Source organism: Pseudopipra pipra, chromosome 4 (assembly GCF_036250125.1).
Source record: "Pseudopipra pipra isolate bDixPip1 chromosome 4, bDixPip1.hap1, whole genome shotgun sequence".
NCBI classification, from domain to species: domain Eukaryota; kingdom Metazoa; phylum Chordata; class Aves; order Passeriformes; family Pipridae; genus Pseudopipra; species Pseudopipra pipra.
Window position 1 is genome coordinate 2855179 of NC_087552.1, and position 24347 is coordinate 2879525.

At 43.7% G+C, this 24347-nt stretch overlaps 1 protein-coding gene across 22 annotated transcripts in view; it reads right to left on the bottom strand.

The window, feature by feature from the left end:
- The window catches only part of CAMK2D (calcium/calmodulin dependent protein kinase II delta), a 115978-nt gene extending 92646 nt beyond the window's left edge, over window positions 1–23332 (bottom strand). For 19 of the 22 annotated variants that reach the window (XM_064653876.1, XM_064653871.1, XM_064653858.1 and 16 more), the window contains exons 1-2: window positions 22742–22979; window positions 22030–22124 (exon numbers count right to left, since the gene is read on the bottom strand). In XM_064653876.1, the coding sequence (XP_064509946.1) occupies window positions 22030–22124; window positions 22742–22806 (160 nt within the window). In that variant the 5' untranslated portion in view covers window positions 22807–22979. Of the gene's footprint in view, window positions 1–22029; window positions 22125–22741; window positions 22980–23231 lie in introns of those variants that run through there. The other 3 variants (XM_064653862.1, XM_064653854.1, XM_064653864.1) reach the window with 3 other exon arrangements.
- Window positions 23333–24347: the final 1015 nt, after the last annotated feature.

A 24347-nucleotide genomic window follows, 5' to 3' on the forward strand; every position in this document is an offset into this window, starting at 1 on the left:
TTTAAAAGCTGACGCCTTCCAAGGCCACAAAATTATTTTGCTTCGCTATTTTACGGTGTGATAAACATCAACATTTCTGGAAGTGCAAACAACAACTGGACCCTCCAGAGCTGCCTGCATGCCAAAACATGCCTGGAGCTCCTTCTGATGCACAACTGGGTGCAAGTTCCTGCCTGAAGGGCATCCAGCTGAAGGATAGGAACTGCACCACTTTTGCATGCAGCAGTTCAGAGATAAGGCAGAGAATCAACTACTGCACAGGAATTTCAATTCCTGTATAACCTTTCAGCCACACAGGTGCTAAACTTGTTTCTAAGATTAGAGTTTTTCCTTTATTTAAATAACAATGTCAAGGTTTTCCAGTGAGTTTGGCAAACCTCATGTAAAAATGTCTGTAATCCACTAATGCCACTGCATCCATCGGTGCCTTATTTACAGAATTAATACTCCTAATTCACGAAGCCAAATGATCTGTGGTTTGATTATACAATGTCAATTGACTCTAAAGTATTCACATAACTAAACATTTATTTTCATCATTCTCAACCTATCAGGAGACTGCCAAAAGCACAGAAGTTTGGGCACCTTTGGCACTGCACCAGTGCTTTAACTTCTGATCTGCTTTTTGCTGCACATAAACAGGAGCCCACCACAAAGAAACACAAGCTGACCTTTAGGTCCCAGTGTGAGTGAAACAGCTGCAAAAACTCCTGAGTAATAGGTTTACACAATGCAACATCATCCAATGAAACAAGCAGGTACTTAAAACTTAATTTAATTTAATTACACAAGTCATTTCTGCGGACAGCATTTTATTCATGTCCCCACTTGACATGTTCACGGCTATTTTAAATACAAACAACAGAGAAAACACATGGCAGCATTGTTTGCTTTGACGTTGTCAAGCAACTGGAAGTTTGTCAGGTTTCTACTGCCAATTAATTGCTCATTCTAACTTAGAAAGCGAGATCAATGGGTCAAATCCTCAAATAGCTTTAAGCTCTGCACATAAGGCTTTGCTTGCTACTACCAAAGAGAGCCTCGGTAACTCCCACAGGGAAAATGAAACAGAAAACCCCACAGTTTGAAGAGATTTCCCTCTGCATTTGCACTCCAGCTTTTTCAGTGGAGAAGATACACGGTCCACCGGGACAATCTAAGCTCTTGTGATGCAGGAATCCATCATCTCTCACAGGGGACTTAAAGTTCAGCCTTTCCCTTCTAAATTACGTCAGAAAAACCCCGTGTGTAACAAACATGCTTACCTTTTTCAAACCCATCTTCCACCCTCCTAATCCCCACCTCTATTTTCTTCACTACCTCAAGAACTTTAAGCACCAATTTCTCTCAGCAAGGAGAGGCTCCAGTGTGACAGTTTGCTTAATGGGCTGGATACTGTATAGACTGCACTTCTATTTAAAGATACATGTTTAATTGCCCACTCCTATCTCAATTTAACATATCTGCAGTCAAGGGTCATGTGTCAATATTTCTGCTTAGAGATCAAATTAGACAGTTCAAAAGGTTTAATGGGATGCAGAAGTGATTCCAGACTGAACAAAATTGTCCATTCATCAATAACAATGGAATTTTGCCCCTTTATCTCTCTTCTAACGATTCTAAAAATACAAATCAAAAATCCGATTTTTTTCAGGTAAAAATAAAATCTGTATTCTGTTGGCAATTAAACACTGCACATCCATGTATTTTAAAAATTCCTATGTACTCTCTAGTTGTTTGTGAACTCAGGCTTGAGCATTAGAGTGCTCCAAAGATGCTCACAAAAAGGCTACATTTGGCTTTCAGTGCCTAAGAAATATATTTTTTCAAATTAAGAAACAAGATCTCTGGTAGACAACCCGTAAAAAAAAGAAGCAAAGCCTACAAAGCTACATCAGTCATTCAGCTATAATGAATATAGTGGTAACTTTCTAGCCCTGGGTATGAGAATCACACAGTTCAATACTTGCCCTGAAAATTTAGAAGTATTTATGGTACTTTCAATATAAATACTGAAAAATGCATTACCCCTCTGCTCTGCTTAATGAGCCTGTTTTATATTTGGCTGGTGCTTCTTTATGACCTATAAACATCACCTGTCCAAGGGGAAGCAGGGGAAGGTAATCACCAGCTTGGAGTGAAGGACAGCCTAGGCAGAAATGTTATTCACTTCCTTCAGGCTGAGCAGAATTTCTTCTTTAATATTCACCAGAATGTTAATCCCAAAAATACAGCAGCTTCTCCTCCAAGCTTAAAAGGAGTCAAGAACTTCTGCCTGGACAGAGAAGGCTGTTCTTCCTCAGAAGCACCTTCAGTTCCTCCCTGGGATGTGAGAACCACAGCGTGTCCCGTTCACTTTCCCCCACCAGCGGTTCACAAAGGGCTCCTTTCACAGTTTGGGCAAAAGACATCGAAGTGTCCTGAGGAAGTTCCTCAATCGCCCATTTTTCTCTCTTTTTTTTTTTTGGTTACATTTTTGGTTTTGGTTTTTCCCCTCTCCACCGAAGGGGAACCCCCTCGTTCCCCTTTCGTAGCAGAAGAGCTTGTTCAGCATGTTTCATTGCACTTTCCAAATTTTTTACAACTTTTCAAACCTCTTGACCGGTTGACTTGCTCAGAAAGACGTTCTGCTTAATCTAATTATCCCCAAATAAGCTCTTCTCTCCGAACCATGTCAAAATTTATCAAGATAACAGAGTACTCATCCAGAGATCTCTATCTTCATTTACAAGTACAAACCACACAGAATTGTTTTATCCATTCTTTGAAATTATGCTGTTGCTCAGTGATGTCCTGCCACTCTAAGAGAAATAACTGAGCCCAAGGCTGCTTCTTGAACAGTCAAAAGCTCATGAACACTCTGCATACTGTGAAGTCTAAAATTATTTACCATGATTTACCTGCTTTTAAACCAATTTCAACAGCAGTGATGCTTTTGCTTCTGGCAAAAAGACAAGATGTATTGCCTAGTTTTGCCAGGAAGGTGAGAGCAGTTAGGATCCACTCCTTTGACACAGCCTAATATTAATAGCTTAGCAATTCCTTTAAGAACAGTTTATGCACAGAACTACCAGCTGAGGAACATCCTCCACAGATTAGTACAAGTATGCAGTAACTAATGATAGCTTACAGGCACACTTAAGTGTGGAAAGAAAAGTAGCCTGAATATTTAATGTGGAAATGACTGTAAGCTACACTTCTCAATGAAAAGTGATAATTTCTGCTTTGCAGTTAAGTAGCCTTTTCAGAAACTGTTGTTAAATTTTCCATGTGCTTTTCACTGACCATTCAAGAAGCATAATTTGATTTGAAGGCAAACAGTCATCTCTCCAAAGAGTTTCTTGTGAAGAGCTGGTATATATAAACATATACCAAGTAATTATAGCAGAACAACATCTTTTCCACATTACAATCTGCCTCCTGGAACGAACGGGTTCTTGTGAGTAATTCCGTGCAGCACAAGGACATTTTCTATCCATTGAAGGTTGATTCCATAGTGTCATGGCAAAGCATCACAAGGAAAGAGAAACAGCTATTATGCCTTCGCAGCTTTCCAATATTTAAGTGAAAAAACCACCCTCTCTTTCCACCCTCGCCTCCTCTATTTGCTCTTTTCTCCTCCTGCATGTTCACAAGCCACCTCTGTCTGATGTAGACCGTCGAAATGTAGGAAGAAGGGTGAAAAACACTAGTGGGGCCATTGCTCACAAGAAACAAATATTCCTCAGGAATGGAATTCTACACGAACACCTTGAAAAATTTAAAGAGCCAATAGTTGAGTTTCCTCAGCTGCTAAGCCCGAAAAAGCCTATATAAAAATCCATTTCAGGCCTGTAAGAAGGTATATGTTGTTAATGCTTTACCTATAAATATCCTGAGGGAAGAGTTGGGAAGAAAAAGGCCTGTGCAGAGCAGCCTAAGGAGCTTATCAGACAGAGATAATCCCTTTCAGGAACACGCACAGACACTGGGAAAGGTGAACGGGCATTACAAGATCTGTGTTTCACAGAGGACATGCAGATCTGAACACCAGGAACCATGACAAGCATCCTGGGTCAGACTTCCACGAGGAGGAGCTCAGTTGGGTAATCTCTGCTTGACACCTCCTTCACCAACAGCGACGGCGTCACGTCCAAATCTCCCTGCAGACAGGAACTCGTCATCCCAGGCAAAAGCACATCTTGTTTCTCCAACGAGGATTTTGCAGCAGTTGAGCTGCACGTTATTCCCCGACTCTTATGAAAAATTCTGTCAGAAATTGTATTGTTTAAAAGAACACTTCGTGTTCTTACAATCCAACAGTCGTTTTAGACACACTGTGCCAAACCCAGACCAAATGAGGACAAAAAGCTGAACAGCCTTTCACCTTTCATCACCATTACCCTTACCCTCACTTAGAAAAACCAGAATACTTAGTATTTTCAACATCAATTCTAGTTTTTCCACAGTTTTTAATATTCATCAAAGCATTTCGCCCTCTGAGTCTTAAGAAGTCAAACATTGCTCTAGGCTATTTTCAGTCAACTAATAGCATAAAAATTATTCCATTTAAATAATATTTTCTGGTGAAAATAAAGACCAATAAGTAATGCAGGTTAAACAGTACTGGACACCAGCAGTAGCTCATTTCTGAGGATAAAAATACTTTTTAATCTCTCAGTTTTGAAACGTCTCAGAGGAAAACAGAAGCCCACATTTCCCTCCAGATGCTAATCCAAAACAAGACATTGTGACCTCGGCCCTTTCAAATTTTTTGATGGCTTTTACATAACAGTGTTTCGAAGTGAAGTTTACAGGGACTGTCGTGTTCGTGCCATATCAGTACTGAGAGCAAACACCCCTCGGTGCATGGCTGTGCAAGAGCCTTAACGTGGTTCAACCTCAGGCTGCAGGAGCTGCAATGGGAACAAATCCCACCCTTCCCAAATTCCACGCTGGCTTTCCTTGCCTCTGGATTTCTACAGTAACATAAATAATACCCACTGGCTCTGAATTCCCCTGGTAGTTGTTATACAGTGCTATAGAGATATAAATATATAAAAGGTCACGTTTCAAATTAGCCCAACTACTAAGTGGCTTTATTTGCCAAATCTCTCATACACTAATCACCCTTGCCACTGGCACAGTGAGTTCATTAGGACCAGGCAATCACTGAGCAAAGCAAGATGATCCCTATCCCAGGTTTGAAATGCAATATCAAAAAAGTGCCATCACCAAAGACAGGGGTAAAATGACAGTGTCTATTTTTTTGTTGAAGTAACCCTTCTTTCCAAGCTACTACCAACTATCCCATGTAATTCAGATGTCTCTTCTGGAGACAAGAATACATTAGCTCTGGTTCTTCACTTCAAAATTAAAATTCCTCATTGGAACACTCTGTGCAGATCAATAATCAAATAGCCTGGCAGCAAATATTTCAAAAATCTAAACCTCAGCACAGTTCAAGAAGTAGCAAGTGGATTCTGTGGTCTGAGAATGACTGAATGGATACAGATCAGGTTTTTGTGGAGAACTGTCACTCAGGACAACTATTTTAAATTTCATTAAGTCATAAAATAAATCAGATGTTTCATTTCAAATCTGCCAACATGATCTCAGAAATTAAAAAACCTCAAAACATTAGCCCTCCACCTAACAGGGCAGCCTGATTTACACTAAAAAAGCAGACATCTGATATTTAATCAAAGAATACCCCTCACAAAAAGCGAGCTTACACTGGCAAAAACTTCTCTCCAAAGAAAAATCAACTGACTCATAAATAAATAAATAAATAAATAAACAAATAAATCTTTGTATTTAAGTGTCAACAAGATCTAAGCAAAACCTTCATTGCAACTACCGAGTCCCAGAAGCCTATTGCAGCCTCAGGTGCTATTTTAAATCTATCACTACAGTGGTTATGCACTAATCAAACAATTTTCTGACAGACCACTTGTTCTGCTAGCCCACGTCAGACACACACAACACCCTGTTCACAGGGGAGCAGTCAGACAAGCAGTGCTGGGGCATGAAGGAGAAGGAAAAGGGAGTTTTGGCCAGGCTGTTTGAGGATTCTCTCCACAGTCCATTTCCTGGAATCAGCACACGCTCCACTAAGCAGGACAGCTGAAGTTGCCTTGATTAGGCTCGACACTGCCTGGCTGAGTGGCAGCAGAGCTGTACGTACATCAAACGTTCATGACACGCTCTGCAATTTTCCTCTCAGCTCCAGTGCTCCCGGGATAACCCCTGACAGATCACTTCCAGGGTCACTTGCTGGGGAGCATCGCTCCACGTCGGAAAACGCGCGGCCAACTGGCAGAGTTACACGCACGGCTCCAGGAAGGAAGGGAAATGGCAATTTTACACGCTGTCACCTGTCAAAACTACAGTACAGATTTCACCCACACCTTCTGACCATTTTAATCCCTCCTAGGGTTCAGCTGAAGCTGGTGAAGGATCACCCTGAGGATGCTGTGCGTGCTCTGACACAGGAAGCAGTGTCACAAACACACAGCCACCATCTCAATCTTTTGGTTGCTTTTTAACACCCAAAAGACAACTCTGCAAACAGCCCTCTACACCATCAGTTTTTATCATCTTCCCAAGGGCAATTCCCTGGTTCCCAATTTACCTCCTGTTGTTCAACAGGAATCATTGGACAAGCATACAAATGAAAAATACAACATGCTATTTCCTAAAGGAAATATCAGAACCCAAAAGTTAAAGGAAACTCTTGGTCTTTTATTGCAATTTCTTTGGCAGAGGGTACAGGAGAGCCATCTGCCATTTTAATATCGTTGCCTCCCCATCTGTCCTTGGCACTGTGCAATTGTACAAATCCAACAGTTTCACAAGTTATTCTTTGAATTTAATTCTGTTGAGGTGACAAATCAGAAAAACTCCGTTCAGAGGAGGAGTTACACACCACGATCACATTATGATCACAGCAGAGTACAACAGCAGGGCAGTGCCCAGTGTTGGGCAGGGCACTGGTGACAAAGAGCTGTCACCACAGGACACAGCGACACTGCCCTACCTTTGGCTCCCACAGACACAGGGGATTAGGCTGAAGCTTAAAACAAAGATCAGATAAAGGAGGGTTCATCATGGATTCTTCTCAGATCCCCATTTGCTGTGCTCCCAGAGCTTCCCAGGGTTATGCTATGGATGATTATGAGGACATTAAAAGAAGCTCTTGCTAAGCTGTGCACGCTCCAGCTTTCTAACTGCCACCTCTGCAGCAGAGGAAAAAGAAATTGCAGTTCAATAAAACTACAGTTTCTGAATTCTTTTTAATTTTCAACCTGTTGTCTCCCAACTGCTAGCATGATTACTGTTTGTCATTTCTCAAAACACTAAAAGTTTCCATTTCAGACCTCCATAGCAGTGGGGTAGGGTTTTTTTTTTCCTTTAGCTGACAAAAAAAAAGCCAGTGACATTCAGGTGACGACAACAGACTCACACCCAACAAATGAAAAGATGATTTTTCACATTTTTTGTAGTTCAACCTCCAAATCCTCTCAGAGGGCTGTAGATTCTTCAGTAAGTTTTCATCCTGCTCCAAAAAAAAAGATAAAAACCCCCAAGCTGACGAAAGCAGGCAACTGAACTGCAGCTAATTATTTAGGCCTTCGCACAGTTAACTATAAAGCTAAATTTTCCCACCACCTTTAAAAGTTGCTTTTCCCCTTTTATAACCAACCTTTGGCAATTTCCAAGTCAATTAAAGGAGGAACATTACAAGTACTCAAAGCAGCTCGGAGGACTTGATGACAGGTTTGACAACATTGCTCACTCCGGCACAGCCGTTCATTTTTATATTAGGCAAGAAAGCTTAGTCATTAAGGGAAACTTCAGGCACATTTGCAATGCTTGTCACTCAACAATCCACCACAGAATATCAATGTGTTTAATGAGATCAGGCTCAAGTAGTGGCTGAGCATTTTATTCAGCTGTTCCACACAAAGTCCCATGAAAATATGAAGAATCTTCCCACACTAATAAGGTAAATGTTTCCTTGTAAATAGGCAATTAAAAGTTAACTACACTGCAAAGTCTTGTTCTAATTTATATTTTGATGCAAGATCAAGCTACACCTTTATAGTTTACTACTGATACTCAGCAGCAGACATTTCTTTCTTCATGCATTTTCTTTAGCTCTTGTGCTACAAGGACAGGACAATGGGACGCCAGGATAATACTTTCACTTCTTGGTCAGGCAAAATTATTAATAAAAAAACCAGGTTAAAAAACCATTACACTTCTCCCACAAGATAACCAGCTTTTTTCTTTCTTATTCACCAGTACCTGCCACAACTTCCTCACAAAACACCACAAACACAAACCAGCCCAGAAGAAAAAGCATAATTCACATAAGGAGAAGCTCATACATTTTCCCTCTTCAGGAAGTTTCTGCTGTCCTCTGTCAGAGCTTTATGAAACCCCAGTTGTCTATAAACTACAGTTTGAAAAACACTAAGGGAAGGGACCTCTAAGGAAAAAATTAAAAAAAGAAAAAAAATGGTCATGCAATTAGGGGAAAACCCTCAAAATCCCTGTTGAGCTAGTTGGGCTTTTTTACACAAGATTTAACATTCTAACTACGGGAATTCTTTTTACATTGAATATTCACATAACACAGCAAAGAAAAACAAGCACGTTTCAAGCAAAACAAACAATAGTAAAGAGGCAGCATTTCAAATAGATCACCTTGCAGTGAGGGTTTTAAGGACACTACCTCAGAGATGGGCCGGAACAATTTGAAAGGAAAACAAACACAAACCCCACCAAAACAAAGGCGAAAAACCATCACCAAACCTACACAGCCAAACTGGGCTGTCGATTGGATAAACATTCTCAAGCATCAGAGTGAGAAAAACAGTTCTCAAAGCAGGAATTATTTAATAAATTAACCAAACCGGTGGGGTAGGTGGGGTAAGTGGGCACGAGAAGGGGACGTGAACAGCACAGACTCGGACACCATCTATATCCCTCTATTATCCCACCAGGAGTTGCCAAGGATACAGGTACCAGACTAAACATGATCAAGTTACAGCAGTGGAAGAAAATTATTGCCCGCCAGTGGCATTTCCTGAGTGCACACAGTTAAGGCCACCACAGTTGCAAAATAAAGCACCCGAGCCTAAACATCCACCCCAGAGGCTCCCAGACCGAGTCTACAGGCTCAGCTTTTTGGTGGCTCCTTCATAGACTCATAACCCATGAGCTAAGAACACGGAGGGGCATGGGAATCCTCCAAAAAACATAGAACATCAACTGCAAATGCTGCTTTCTGTGCATCCCAGCAGGGAAGTGCAGGAGAGGATTTGCCTGCAAAGACTCCAAATTCGCAGTGATAATTTTATGTAGCTCCACATGGTGATGTCATAAAACCCTTCCGGGTAAAATCAGCAGGAAAATCCCCAAGGGAGCTGATAATCTCTGCTGAACAAGACAATCATTGGGGTTTTGATCTCTTATTTTGGAACCACTTTGACTAACTCAGGCCAGCGTTGTATATGTCATTCTCTCACTGAAAATGCATTTTTGTAACACAGCTAAAGATATTTTAAATTGGTTTTTTTCGAATCACAGCCAAGATTATTCATTAAGTCTGTGCTATGAAATACAGATTCAGGTGGGTCAACTTTGGGTACCTGAGCTTTGACATGCTACCAAGGTTTGAGAGGAATGCCATTGTAGCATTAGGTACACAGCTCTGTTCTCATTCCCATAATCCCATTTTCTATCTAGAACTTGCATGGTCTGCTGAATATCAGAGAAATGTCAAGAATATGCATTTGGTTCCACAGACTTTTGCTGTTTAAGTCTGATAATACCACTATTAATGTGGTATGATTGCAGAATTCTGTTATTTACTGATGGAGGCAGTAAATAAATCTCTGGCTCTGAATTACCAGAGATTTGCTTCGTACCTCCAGTTGGTATTTCAGTATCAGAAACAAGCTGTTCTCTTTTTTTCTCCCCTTTCTGTAAAACTAACTCTTCCAGCTTGCAAGATGTCCTGCAGGGGAGCATTATTCTCCTTGTAGAGATCTCCATCCCTTCTTCCCCCTAAATGAGGATGATCCAGGTCAGGGAGGGCACAGGGAGAATCTCAACCAAGACATTTTACTAAAACTAACGGGAGTTCTGTTTGTTCTTTTGGTCTCTAATCTGTGTAGCATCAGTTTTTCATCAGTCATTATTAAGTAAAAAACCCAACATCAATCACCTCATTTTCAAGATCAGATTGAAGAGACTTGATATTGTTATAATGAACTTTTCTGTTCCCTGCATTCAGGAGTTTAAACCCACCTATTTATCCACTTATTTCAAGGGACTCTAGAAGCACTTTTCCATGGAACTGCAGCTGGCATCAGGCACCAGCTCCCCTGAAAAGCTCAGGGAAGTGAGGTGCCTCACTCACCCCGTTCTCTGCCAGTCCCTCTCCCAGGGAAAGCTCCAACAGGGTCACTTGGGACAAGCAGCATCCAAGTCCTCTTACACATCTCCTTAGACCAACTTATTCACCAGCAACTGGCACAACTTCCTCCCAAACCACAAATAAAACCAGCCCAGAGGAAAAAAAAGCACAATTCACATCATCAGAAGCTCATGCATTTTCCTCTCTTCAGGAAGTTTCTGCTGTCCTCTGTCAGAGCTTTATGAAACCCCAGTTGTCTATAAACTACAGCTGGAGAAACACTAAGGAAAGGGATTTCTAAGGAAAAAAAAGTAGAAAAGAAATGTAATTTGGGAAAACTCCTCAAAATCCCTGTTAGGGAGGGGTTAGGTCGTTAGGCTTTTTTACACACTGTATCCTATTGACCAAAGGAGTCAACAACAATTAGCACCATTTTGAAAGTGTTTCAGTTTATACAGCCTGTGAATCATTACAGCTTTAAACAACCAGCCAACTGGGCTGCTCTAAGTGCATTTGCACAGTTTTCTTTTTCTTGAGCCGTTTTGCTGTCTGGATGAGCATCTGTGGCTGCAGAAACAAGTCAACACTCAACAGAAAGTATTCCTAATTTAGCTTCGTTTCACGGAGCTATTTTCACAGCAGTTTCCACTCGACCTTGCACAGAGGCCCCGGTAACAGCAGGCTGTAGAAGACACCGTGGCAGGAACTGCACAACAGCCTCAGATGGAAAGAAAGGGGTTTGGACTTCGGTCTCAATGTACAAGAGCTCGAGAAACTGCACAAAAAAACCTTGCAGCTACCTACATCTTTGCATATCTGTTACTGGGTGGGTACAGCAAGTCCTCTAAAATGTTACTATGGGGAACTTTTCCAGGCAGGAATCAAAGAGTCCTGCCAGGCTCCACTGTTCAGGATGCAGAAACCAAGACAAGGAGGCATCTGGGGGTTAGTAAAAATGGAGAGCACTTTGAAATTGGTGGGCAAGTGGTAAAAGAGGTGACAGGAAATGTGGTGGTGAGCGGGGAAAGCTGAAGCGAAATTACTAAACAAGTTCCTTCAGTATCAGCCTCAAAATCAGCCACATGAATCTGTAAATAAACACTGGAATTTACCAACAAGATCCTCCCATGCAGGCACAAGTGATTACTAAAGACACTCAGAAACCCTCACCTATTTTTTTTTTCTGGTGAATTCCAATTCTCCATTCCAAACATCCACATACATACAACCATATAAATCAGTTTAGGGCATACAAAAGGAAGGATGGCCATAATAATGGCAAGTCTGTCATACAGGAGGCAGCTAAAGGAAGATGGATGTTAAAGAAAATAATGCAAACAAGATTGTCCTTCATGAATATACTGATTAAAGATGAAGCATTCTCTGAAGGACAGCCCAGGCATAGGCAACCAACACTGTCCAGGACTATATTTGGGCTGTAAATCAGAAAAGTCTTTGAAGTAAAAGAGGGTAGTACTAATTCTCTCTTCATCAAAGCAAAAATAACAAACCTCCTCACCTCCCCAGTTAATTTTAAGATAGATCTTGACTACTGAATCAGATTATTTATTCTCTTGAAGGACTCAACCTTGGATACACTTTAATTTCTTTTCCTATTTTTTCACCTAAGGCCAAGCCCAGGTAATAGATGCTCAAACATTCTCTTATCCTATAGAAATTTGACAGTGGATAAATGTGATTTGGAAGTGGAAGTAAAACCAAGAGCAGACAAAAACATATCACTCGACTTTCACTTTGAGTGTTGGTAAATCCTTACTATTCACAACTGCTTAGGCAAGACAGTTGGGGACAGGGGGAAATCAATCCCATCTAAAGGGGATGGAAGGGAATCAATTCTATGTAAAGAAAATGTTTTATCCACATATTTCCTACTTTAAGGAGTATGAACTTTGTTGAGATGAAACAACTTCCTGTATCATTAGCACACAGCTCCTAAGGGAGGGGACGGACCACACATCAGCAATTTCTGCTCTGGGAAAATTAATCTCATTACATGTTGTGATTAACATGGCCTTGAAAGCAATTTATTACTTTAAAAAGATAAATCATGTTTAACACAAATAAACAAAAATTTAAAGACACCGATTCCTGCCCTCATTACAACTAAAACCACTTTAATTAATAGGCCTTTTAGCATGAATTATTTTCCTACAGCAAACGAGCTGGTTGGGTACACACAGGCTCTGCCAGATCTTTTTCTACATTTAACATGTGCACGTGCACACAGGCACAGAACACTGTACCAGTGGCCTTTTCTTCCTCTTCTTACCCCCAAAAATGCAATAGCTATGAAAGACCATCAAGTGCCACAGGTATAAAAAATGATCTGGGTTTTGGAAGCTCTTCCATCCCTTCCCCCCCTCTCCCCCTTTTGGAGTGGTGATTCTAAAAAGTCCTTAAAAAAGAAGGTTTTTATGCCATGATCAACAAGGTATTTAGTCCCAGGAGCACTTATCAGTGCCATCCTAACCACAATTTCCAGCTGTCCGTGCTGTGTAAAGCAAATAGAAAGCAATCTACTCAAGGTTTTTTGATTTTGAAAGCAATACACACAGTATAAAAAGCACCAAGATGACACCTTTATTTTCATAGCTACAGTGTTTCACAAATAATGGGAAAATATAGCTTTTGAAGGTTTCTGTACTGATATGTATTTGCATCTTGGAGACACTTAACTTTAGTGACATCTTTTTCTAAAAAAGGCTGTAATGCAGGTCTTTAAGTGAGTTTTCATAACCAAAGTTCAGCAGCACCTGGAGCTGCCCTGAGGGAAACCAAAGGTCATCTGCCCTACAGAACAAAATCCTCCCTGCAAGGCAGCACCACAGCAGCACTCTGTCCATGTTACACCCTGTTAAAACTCAATATACATCTTCACTTCCTGCATGATATGAGCAAAATCCACCAAATGAATAAGGTTCCAAGAGAAGCCTTTGAACTGGGCGAGCACTTATCCTCATGAGCAACAGCCTGTTCAAACCACTCCTACAGGAAGTCTCCCAGACCAAAATCACACCTCAGCACCAGCTCCAAATCTGCTATGCAATACAGATAACTTGAAGGCCTCCCTCGACTGATTAAATCACAAACCTATCTCTCCAAGAGGTTAAAATTTAAATGAAAGCGAATCCCATCAGATTGTCAAATATGGATGTTATTTAGGAACCCCATCTGTTCCTGCAGCAACATGAATATGCAACGTGACTGTTGCTGCAACACTTGCATTCCCATTGTGGAAAATTCACGAGTAGGCAGTTCCTGACCCCAGTTACATCAGGAACAAAGTTCTGGAAGCACATGCAGTAGATTGCTGCCCACAAATATGAGCTTTGACGCTCTGAGTTTATGTTTCCCTTCCTCTCACGTGCCAGAGATGATGAAACTTTACAGCAGAGGTGTGATGCCCTTTCCACCTGCACCAGGGCTTGTTAATCTTCCTGCTGGGCAAGGTGCAGTGCTCTCTGGAGCACAGGGAAGGAGTGTGTGTGGCAGCCTGCCCTGTGCCACGTGAGCCAGAGCCTGCCCAGAGTGCTGGACAAATTAATTACCAGCCTTTCAGGTGAGGAGCTGCCAGCTGGAGGCCACAGGGCTGGAGAGTAGTTCAGCAGGGCTGAAAACCTGCCTGCAGACCACACACATGCCAACTGTGTGTGACTGCCAGGGTCTGAGACATCCTTCAATAGACAGCTGTCAGAATTCATGCAGCTGCTTCTCGACCCAGCAAACACTCACTTCATGCCTTTTTTTGGTTGTAGATCAGATGCTGTGGTTTTTAATTGTGCACATCTGACCTCTGACTCAAGTGGATTTAGGGCAAACTCTCCATCCAGTGGAAGGTGACTGCAGCCATGCGTGCCATGGCACTGCCAACTGCGTGCTGGCAGAGTAAAAACTTGTGCATAATAAAAACAATCAACTCCCTACATAGCACATGGGAGAGACTGTCCAACTGACAACCCAAAATGACTGACTTGGCTGCAACTGAGCAGAAAAAGCCCCAGGAACAGTTGTGAACTTCTACAACAAGCACACTCCATATTCAAGGTGAAAGCGAGTGCCAGAACCTAAATTAATTCTGGTTTTATGGATGCCAGAGAGTTCTCTTGGAAAGCATCACCAGAATATTAACTTCATACCTTTAGCAGTGATACGTTCTTGGTTATTGGTAAAAATAAAAAAGCCTCCCATCACAAGATGAAATGTTTCATCTCAACTGACAAATATCCACGGCATCACAATTCCATTATTAAAATCTACTTTGTTACATTTGAGAGGTTTGGGGGGTTGTTTTTTTAAAGTAAGTCTGCATGTTTTGCTCTCCAGGCTTCCAGTGAAATACTTGCTGCCTACCAAAGGTCAGGAACCCACATAACAGAACTTACCTCAAACCCACCAGGTAGGCAAAGGTCCTTTCTACCAACTTAACCCAACAGTTGCACAGCCTTATCTGTAATAGCTTGCTCAGCACATTAACTATCACTCTCTAGACGTAAAAACCTAATTAGGAAAAACAAATATATGCTGCAGCACAATTTACACTTCTCAAATTTCCACTAAAGAGGCCCTGGATTAGAATAAAAGCTCAATCAGGGATAAGACATATTTGCAAATTTGCAGAAGTTGCTCCTTCCTGGATTTTCTGACTCTGCTATAGCTACTCCTTCTACCCAGTGGCATCCAGAAGCAACAGGTTGAAGAGAAATAAAGTAAAAACTCAGTTCAGCAGAATACATCCAGCAGCTTTACAGGAATTAACAGGGGTTGCACAGCCTTAAAACAAGTTCTCTGATTCAAACAACTGCAACTGGATGAATTTCAGACCAAGTTGACACCAGTCTAGAAAATGATGTCGGGTAACAGCACAATTGTCTGCCCTGGAAGAAAATACCAACCTCATGTCACACAAATTCTCCCCCCTCTCTGATGCCAAGCACAAGGCATTTCTCATGATACAGGGATTAAACAGAGGAGAAGTTTGCACAAACATGCTCTCAAAGATACACACAGAGCTCAATACATCCAAGGAATAAGCAGACAGATTGGATTCCTGTGCCTCTCCAAAACACAGCAGATGTTTCTTCAAATTCAAGGCATAATTATTTTTAATAAGGAATTAAACAAGATGAACTATCACCGTTAAGGTTATATTCTCTAGTAACCTGTTTCAATGCACAGAATAAGTTATGTTTGTCACACAACCTTCTAAAAATCCCCCCAATGTCCTTACAAAGCATTTCACATATGTGCAGTAAATGTGTATGAAGGAGGAAGCTGGACCCTGATATATGGAACACCCTGGCCTACATTTCTCAGGAGGTCAAATGAAGGACAGGTACACAAAAAGCACTATTTTGGCAGTACGTGCATTTGTAAAGCATAATATTTCACTGACTTCTATTTCAGTCTCTCAGATCAGACATTTCCAAATTAATTAACAAAAAAATTAAAAAAGAGAAAAAAAAAATCAACCCCCCCAACCTCTGAATCACAGAAATGTGAATAAATGTAACGAAAAAGTGTTCACATACCCCTAATCATAACCAGAGAAAGTGCATAAATAATGTGCAGCATTTGGATCAATACCATTTGCCTACATATGGCAGGACTTTCACACTTTAATACCACCCTTATTTTGTTGGGTTTTAAGACTATGAGAGGTTTTGAAACGAAGTGCAGAAACAACCCCCCAGGAATCCAGTCTCGGTCCTTCCAGGAACAAGTGTATTTCTGCCTTGCTGTCAGGGAGAGCAGATGCAAGTCTCAAACACCTGAGCTTTGGTTTCACATCAAACAATGTTTTCTATGTACCAACAGAGCCAATCTACAATAAAGGCAAAGTGTTCACCATTGTCCCCATTTCCCTCTTTTCATATTTGACCAAACATTTCACTTGGAAGTACAATATCCTGGACGTGGTAAAACATCAGCAGGGAACACAACTTCTCCCAGACTAGGAGGAACAGAACACATCCACATTTCAGTGGCAGGATGTGGGAGCTCAGTAAAGGTATCCAGTTTCTATTTTCCCCTGCATCTAGTTCTCCCTTCTCTCCCAACAGAAGCAATTCTGGAAGTGCAGCTGTTCAGATGTGCAGCTAAGTCTCCAGATTGCAGTAAGTGAACACACAAAACAGAGTCAGCGCCAAACTTTGCAACTTCTGACAGAAAATTGCAGAAAGCAGTAGCCAAACAAGTCCTCAAGAATCCTCTCTTATGTACATTTTCCTCCCCTCCCCTAATGAGCTGACAGATGATGCAAACACCTTTTTAATTCTCCAAGCCTCCCCAAGTTATTTTACATTCTGGATTTGGCTCATGTATCCATTGCCATCAATGGCTACACTTGCACAAACTTCCACTTTAAGAATAACCTGTAAGCCCTGTTTTCAGAGTATCACTCCAAGCTTTGTAGCTACACATCAAGGACATTTATTCACAATATTAACTTTTCCAACACCAGCAACAAGCCTTACTGGCAGCCAGAGCAATATTCCAATTCTGATGCAATGTAAGGCCCATCAGTGTATGAGCTATAAGGAGAATTTCCCTTTCTAAGAGAAACACCAGTCACAATGGAGAGAGAAAATAACTCCTCTGCAAAAAACCCAGAAGTGACATTATGAAAATCACATAGTATTTGCTATGAATAATTTAACTATGAACTGCCAGGACATTTCATTTCAAACCTATTTGGAACTGTTAGAATAAATTACTACCAACCAACACTCACCACAGAGATTTAAAGTCCTCATTCTCACTGCTATTTGAAGGCTCTTCAGATTTTCACTAAAACCAACAAAAGCCCCAAACCTTCACAAAACAGAACACCTAACCAAAAATCCCTTTTTTTTCAAATAATACTCTTACCTCTCTACTAGCCTGAGTTTTTGTGAATGAAGTTGATTTAAACAGAACCGGTAGCCTGCTAAATTACAGTAATTTGCAATTGAAAAGACTCGCAGGTAAAAACGCAAACAAACACGTTGTGTTACAACTATGTCGCACCGAAAAGAATGCCGTGACTAAGCTGAACGCAAACATCAAGCACAAACGTTAAAAGGGGCAGGTGAGCATTCTTACATACTGGGGAAAAAACAGTTTCAAAACATTCTTAACGACAGGTAATTAACAGAGAAACAGACTGCAGCTAAAATCCCAAGTTTAATTCTTGTCTTCACAAAGACAGCAACTGCCCCAGTGACAACTGGATGCCCTTAAGGAGGGTCCTCTCCGTGCGGGAATAACGTCACGCGTGCGTAAGAACAGAAACGAGCATTAAAAAGACGTGCGTTGTAATGAACTCGCCCAGGTAAATGTGCACTTCAGGGATTAACATCTTTAGCTAGATTAGAAAGAATTATTTTCTCCTCCCCTGGAGTACAGGAAGGCTTATTAGAGCTTGCCTTCCTGTCAAACATCTGGCACTGACTGACACAGGCTACCTGACTACAGGAAACGTTGCTCCAGTGACACATCAAAAACGTTTATCTCTGCGTCACCAAGAGCTGCGCTGAAAAACACTGCCCTGTGTGCTTCCCATTTCATTCATCTCCCTAATGTATTTTGAATCACTGTAGGGATCACGAGGTGCCCTACTTGGACAGCTTTAGACACTGAAAGGCTCTTCCCACAGCCTGATTGCTCCGTAGTGCCACCCAACTGTTCCCAAGGGGTGGGGTTTGCAGCCTCTGCGCCCGTCGCAGCTTGGTGCAGGTCAGTGAGATCGGGCTGGTCACCTCTGGCTATGCCTCACATCTGCAGGCACAAGCTCACAGCAAATACCCTCTCTTGGAAGAATTGGAAAGATGCTGAAAAAGATTTGGGAGCTTTCCTGCTAAGAAGGAAAGTAAATCCCCAAGGACACCTCCTAAGCTCCAAGCTGATGGATGGAATGGCTGGTCCCTGAAAGCTCACAAGCAGCAATAACCTCCAGCTGATTCTTACATTACTCTTATGCCCATAAACAAAGTGCTCCTAGTCCTGCTGCAGCAATCCAAGGGCTGGGAAAGGTGTGTCCAGTCTTTCTACAAAAGCTGCTTGGGAAAGGAAAAGGACTGGAACGTGATCCTCCTCACACGGATGCCATCAAACCGCCACCTAAGGCACCGGGCTTTTGGCCACCAGAGGAACTGTCACCGTGAGTTACTGGCAAGAATTACACCCAGTAAAAATATATCAGTAATTCACCTCTTCGAGCACAATCAGAGAAGCCAACACTTGAAACACTTGTCTAATTCCTTTTTTTTTTTTTTAAGACAAAACCTTTTAAGAAAATTGATCTGTTTATGTGAAATCAATTTGGATCAAAGCCAGAAGACTCTCAAAAGAGAAGATAAAAAATGTACAGATAATGACAAAAAGAAACAGGCTATTTACTCATTATTTGGTATTTGGAACAGAGAGGAGGAAAGTAAAGTCACCTCACAGAAGTTCACTTTTATCTGCATGGTTTTTAACTTGTTAGAACAATAAGGTGATCTGTTGAATTTCAACACTTGAAATAAAGCACAAAACAACCAAAACAACACAGAGAAGACCAAAACAGCACACGCTGAGTAGTAAGGAAATCCCAAGAACTTCATCAGATGACACAATACAGAACCCAGAATCCGCAAACACACGTTCTTCACTTTATTCTTAACTTTCTCTGTACTTGTTCACTGTTGCACTTAATTTTAGAGAACACCTTTTTTTCCCCTCCTTTTAAAATCAGCATCATAATCAACTTGTGCAAGCCTGTCTAGAACATACTCTACTGATACAAAACTAGCTGTTGATATTCTAGTATCAATTTAACACTCCAGCTGACTTAGAAAATGCCAAGTCAAAGCTCAGAACTTTGAAGTGCAGCTTAAGGGTACTTCAAGAGGAGAATATATGTTGTTCTAACAAGCAAAAGCGTTTTTGCTACACTGAAATAGATTTAAATTGCAAATATGTATTATTTCTATTGGTAAAATCAGAAAAGCACAGAACTAGAATTATATAAATACAACTATCAACCTGAAAAGCACAAAGGTTGCTCCTGTTAGAAAAGGGGACCCAGCCTCCTTTCCCCTCCAAACTCCAGCTCAATCCCATGCCTCTGCACACACGCAATTAGCCTGAAATTTCCCTGTAACTATACAAGGCAACAGATGAGGACACACCTTCACTGGCATTAGCCTGTGCCCAGATCAGTTCCTCAGTTTAGAAGGACTGCTAAAGCAAGGATTTGGATAAATCTTCAAGAACATTCATGGCTGAGGTGAAGGAGGGCTGAGGAGACAAGTATTGTTATGACTGGGCTGAATGCAGTAAATAACTTCTAATTTCAAAGCTACCTTAAGCTTTCATTTAGTGTTGAGAGGCTTGACTCTGCCATATCATACACTGACACTGCTCCTCCTCAATCTGACAAAAGAAGGCCCAGATTTGACATTTTGTTTAAAAGGCTTCCCGAGAGCCAGGCACTGTACAAGGGATACACACTTCCAAGCCAAGAACAACCTCTCAACTCTGCTCACAGATGAAGCTGACCCCCTGATTTACACTGGAACTGGTATTTCAACAGAAATGAACACAGAAGTGAACTGCTACCTCCTCACAGAGCAGTTGGGATGGAGCAAAACAAAACTCAGATTTGGAAAAACAGCGCCCTACTTATGAACTGCACCCCCATTATCAGCCAGGAGAAAGTATCACAGTTTGAGGCTTTTTAGTGTTTCGGTTTTGGCACCATAAGCATCATTCAAGGGCATCTTTCTGCAATTAAAGAACTGCCTAATAAGAATCAGAAGATTTTTCCAAGAATCTTGCTTTTTGGAAGCTGTTTAGTGGATGTCAAAGCACTGAAAACCAAAACAACCTCCCCAAAAACACCTCCAACGTTTCTGGGATGTCTGGAAACAGAGAGGGGAAGGTATTCCCTGCATTCATGGACGTGGCATCACACATGTTCTGATAAGAAAGGGTATTTCACAGCCCAGCTTTGAAGTGTAGCCCCTTCCTTTATGGGTTTTATGTCCTATAGAAAAAGTTGTGTGAAATTTGCCTCGTTCCATTTTATGAGCCAGCTTCTTCCAAGTATGTTCCCACTCTTTGCTGGACCACAGTAAGGACCAACCTGGCCCTGCATGAACAAAGTACAAAAATTAACTAATTTAGCCCAGCATTTCAGGATTTATCCCATCATACACATACCCCATGGCACTGGATCAGCTGGTAACTGGCACCTGGTGCTGATCTTGCTATGGAAAGTTACTTAGATCTATGAAATCACACAGGATGTCGTGCTTTATTTTAAGCATCAAAATTCAACAGATCGCCTTATTGTTCCAACAAATTAAAAAAAGTATTTGTTTTAAGCAAACTTGTGAAAATATTTTATCTCAAGTATGAATTTCTTAACCTCCCTCTCTTTAAGATCATAACTCTAAAAAAAAGTTTTAAATTTAAGTACCCTTTGAAAAATAAAGGAAAACAAACCTCATAGTGAGAGTGTGAAGACTAAAATTCAGCAAAAAGTAAATTTTCACACAACTTTCATCAGCTGCAAATAAGAGTGTTGACACGACGCTAAAAGATCTTTATCAGAGAGCAACATATTAACAGAACATGCCATTATGTTCTATGCAATATTTTATGTTTAAATTTAATTTACCTGCAGTGATTCCTTCGGGTCAGAAGCAAACCAGGCCATGAACAGACTCCCACTCTGACACTGTTTGCTTGTTCACTCCCATGTTCTTTAAAACACCACAAACTCGTATCAAAACACAGATAACCTTAAGGGCCAACGCTCCCTAATCCCGGACATCCGAACACAAGCACCGGGACTGGGAATTCACACTGGGAGTGGGAATTCCCGAGCAATTGCCACGGCACCACTCAGGCTTCCTTTCCACAACAACAACCCACGCCGTGGGGATATTTACCTACAATGTATCCTGACAACCCGGCCATTGATACTGACAAGCTCCCGGGAACACACACACACCCCCAGGAAGGCAGAAACAAGCTGTGCAGCAGCGTTGGAACAGTAACGCTGTTCAGTACTTCCTCAGAATTCCTTGGTTAGTTCAAAAATGATATTTTTCTTCCTCAGCATAGCTTTCATCTCACGAGAAAGTTTACTATGAGGTAAAAGTACACTTTTCCTCATGCATTCATAGTCAGATGGGCCTTAATGTTCGTGGTTAGGTGAAAATTCAGTAAAACTATAATATTTAAGATAAAATCTGTAATGGAAACTTATTATTTACCAACCTCTCCGCAAAAATATCAGCTTGCAAAAATGCCTGCTGACACTCAAAATTTTGCTGACACTCAAATTACTTGGATACAAAAATGAAGAGGCTGCATTATGTTTAACTGGTTTTGCACATCTTTTCTTGAAATGCTTTACAGCAACCTCCATGCAGTCAATCCACAGAATGTTCAATATAGAAAAAAAAAGCATCAAGCGAAAAAAAAAAAAATCCCAAAAGGGAAATAATAGTTAAAAACGTGTTAAGAAATCTATTAAATAATTCACCTATTTTTATCATTTTTAACGCTCAGCACATGAATGCAAGAAAAAGGGAGGAGGTATCATAAACACCAGGTTAAAATATACCCACCCCTAGCCGAGAGCTTTTTGGTGTTGATGATTTTGGCAGCGTACTCTTGTCCTGTGGTGATTTTCATGCACCTCCTCACGACGGAGAACGCCCCTCTGGAAACCAAGAAGCGGGCAAAGTGTCAGTCCCACTGAAACACTCCACTGCCATTTACCGGCTAACGGGCTGCACGGAGGGGCGTGATGTCGGCAGAATCAAAACCCCAAAAAAACCAGAAAGGGATTTTCTGATTTTTTTTCTGGCAGTGACGGTCGGCATTGATTTCATTCACCGGAACCCTGCGGGGTGGAAGCCGAGGGCAGGCGGGCGTTCGGAGCCCCGGGGCGGGGGGCGCAGGGCGGCGGTGGCGGTGGCCCCGTGTCCCCCTCGGCGGTGACACCGGAGGGGTGACACCCAACATGGCGATCGGGGCTGCGCCCCCCGCCCCGCCGCTGGGGGGAGCCCCCTCACGGACAGAGACCCCCCACCCCACCCGCAGCACCCTAATAGTTCACAATCATAAAAAAAAATAATAATAAAAATTAATATATAATACTGAAGACAGGTGAGAGCTCCCCCCCGCCCGCCCGGAGCCCCCCGCCGCCCCGGGGCCGTACGGCCGGAGCCCGGGCGCTCCCGCGGGGCTCTCGGCAGCGCTCGGGGAGCCCCGGGCGCGGCTCACGCACCGAACCCGCAGCCCCACGGTGCCTTCACCCCCCGGGCCGGTCCTTACTTCCCGAGCTCCTCGAAGAGCTGGTACTCGTCGGTGAAGCGGGTGCAGGGGGTCGAGGCCATCATGAGGACGGGCGGCCGCCGGTGTCTCCGGCGGCCGGGGACGGCGAGGCGGTGACGGCGGAGGGGCTGCGAGGCGAGGCGAGGCTCTGGCTTCTCCTCCTCCTCGCCGCCGCCTCCTCTGGTGACGGCGCTGCCTCCGCGCCCTCCTCCGGTCTTCCCTCTCCCCTCCCCTCGCCCTTTAGGGAAGCAAACAAACAAATAACTAAATAAATAAATAAACAAACGCGCGTCCTCCCCGCTTCCCCCCGCGCCCGCCGGGGAGAAAGGCAGCGGCAAAAGGGAAAGCAAAACCGGGGCGGGGGGCGCGGCGCTCCCTCCCCGCCCCGCCAGCGCCTAAGCCCGTCCGCCGGTGCCGTGCCTCCCCCTAGCGACCCCGGCCCGCGGCTCGCTCCCGTCGGGGACGGGGCTGGCACCGAGCGGGGACTCACGGTGGCTGCCGGAGCGGGCAGAGCCGGGGCGAAGCGGGCAGCGGGGACGGACCGGCCCTTCCTCTCTCCCTCCCTCCCTCGCGCGGCGCTGCCCCGAGGGGAGCGGGTGCACCTGCGCGACCCTGGGAGGCGCGAGGGGGGGCGCGCGGTGGCGGCGGCAAGCGCGTGCGGGAGCGCTCGCGGGCGAAGGGGCCGTGACGTCACGGCAGCCCCTGCCGCGTGCGGGGAGGGGGGACACACGCGCGCACACACACACACACCGGGCACCTCGTGACGTCACACCCCTCCGGGCTGCGGGGAGGCGCGAGCGGGGGGCGCGCACACACACACACACACACCGGGAGGGTCGTGACGTCACAGCGGCCCCGGCCGCGCGCGGGGAGGGGGGAGCGGGACACAGACACACACACCGGGAGTCTCGTGACGTCACAGTGGGCCCGGGAAGGCGGGGGGGGGGGGGGACACACACGGCGCGTGCGCTGGGTCGCGGCCGCGGCTGTCCCCGTGTCCGCGGCTGTCCCCGTGTCCGTGACTGTCCTCGTGTCCGTGACTGTCCCCGGGTCCCCGGGGCAGCACCGCCCGCCGGACCCCCGCCTCGCCGGGACACGGCACAGCGCTGTGATTGCATCCCGTGGGAATGACCCGCGGGTCCGGGAGGGGACCGCCGGGACACGGAGTAACGCCGCGCCTGCTGCGCAGAGCGCCGGGAAGGGCAGGGCACACGCGTGGAATGCCACGGCAAACAGCTGTCCCGGTCCTCTCACCTCGGGCCGGTTTGTGCCCCGAACCGGGGCGGGCTCCGCTCTTACAACCACACGCACCGCACCGTCCAAGGCCACAGGGAATCACAGAACAGCCTGAGCTGGAAGGACGCACAAGGATCATCGAGTCCACCTCCTGGCCCTGCACAGGACAGCCCCCCAAATCCCACCTGCCTGAGAGCGTTGTCCAAACGCTCCTTGAGCTCTGCAAGGCTTGAACACAGAATGGGGGGTTACCAGGCACCTGAAGTGCTTTCAGTCCTTTCTGATGAACTTGAATTGCTTTTGCTCCTTTCTGATAAACGCAGCGGGAGTGAGACGACTAAAGAGTTAATTTAACACCTGCACAGCACTC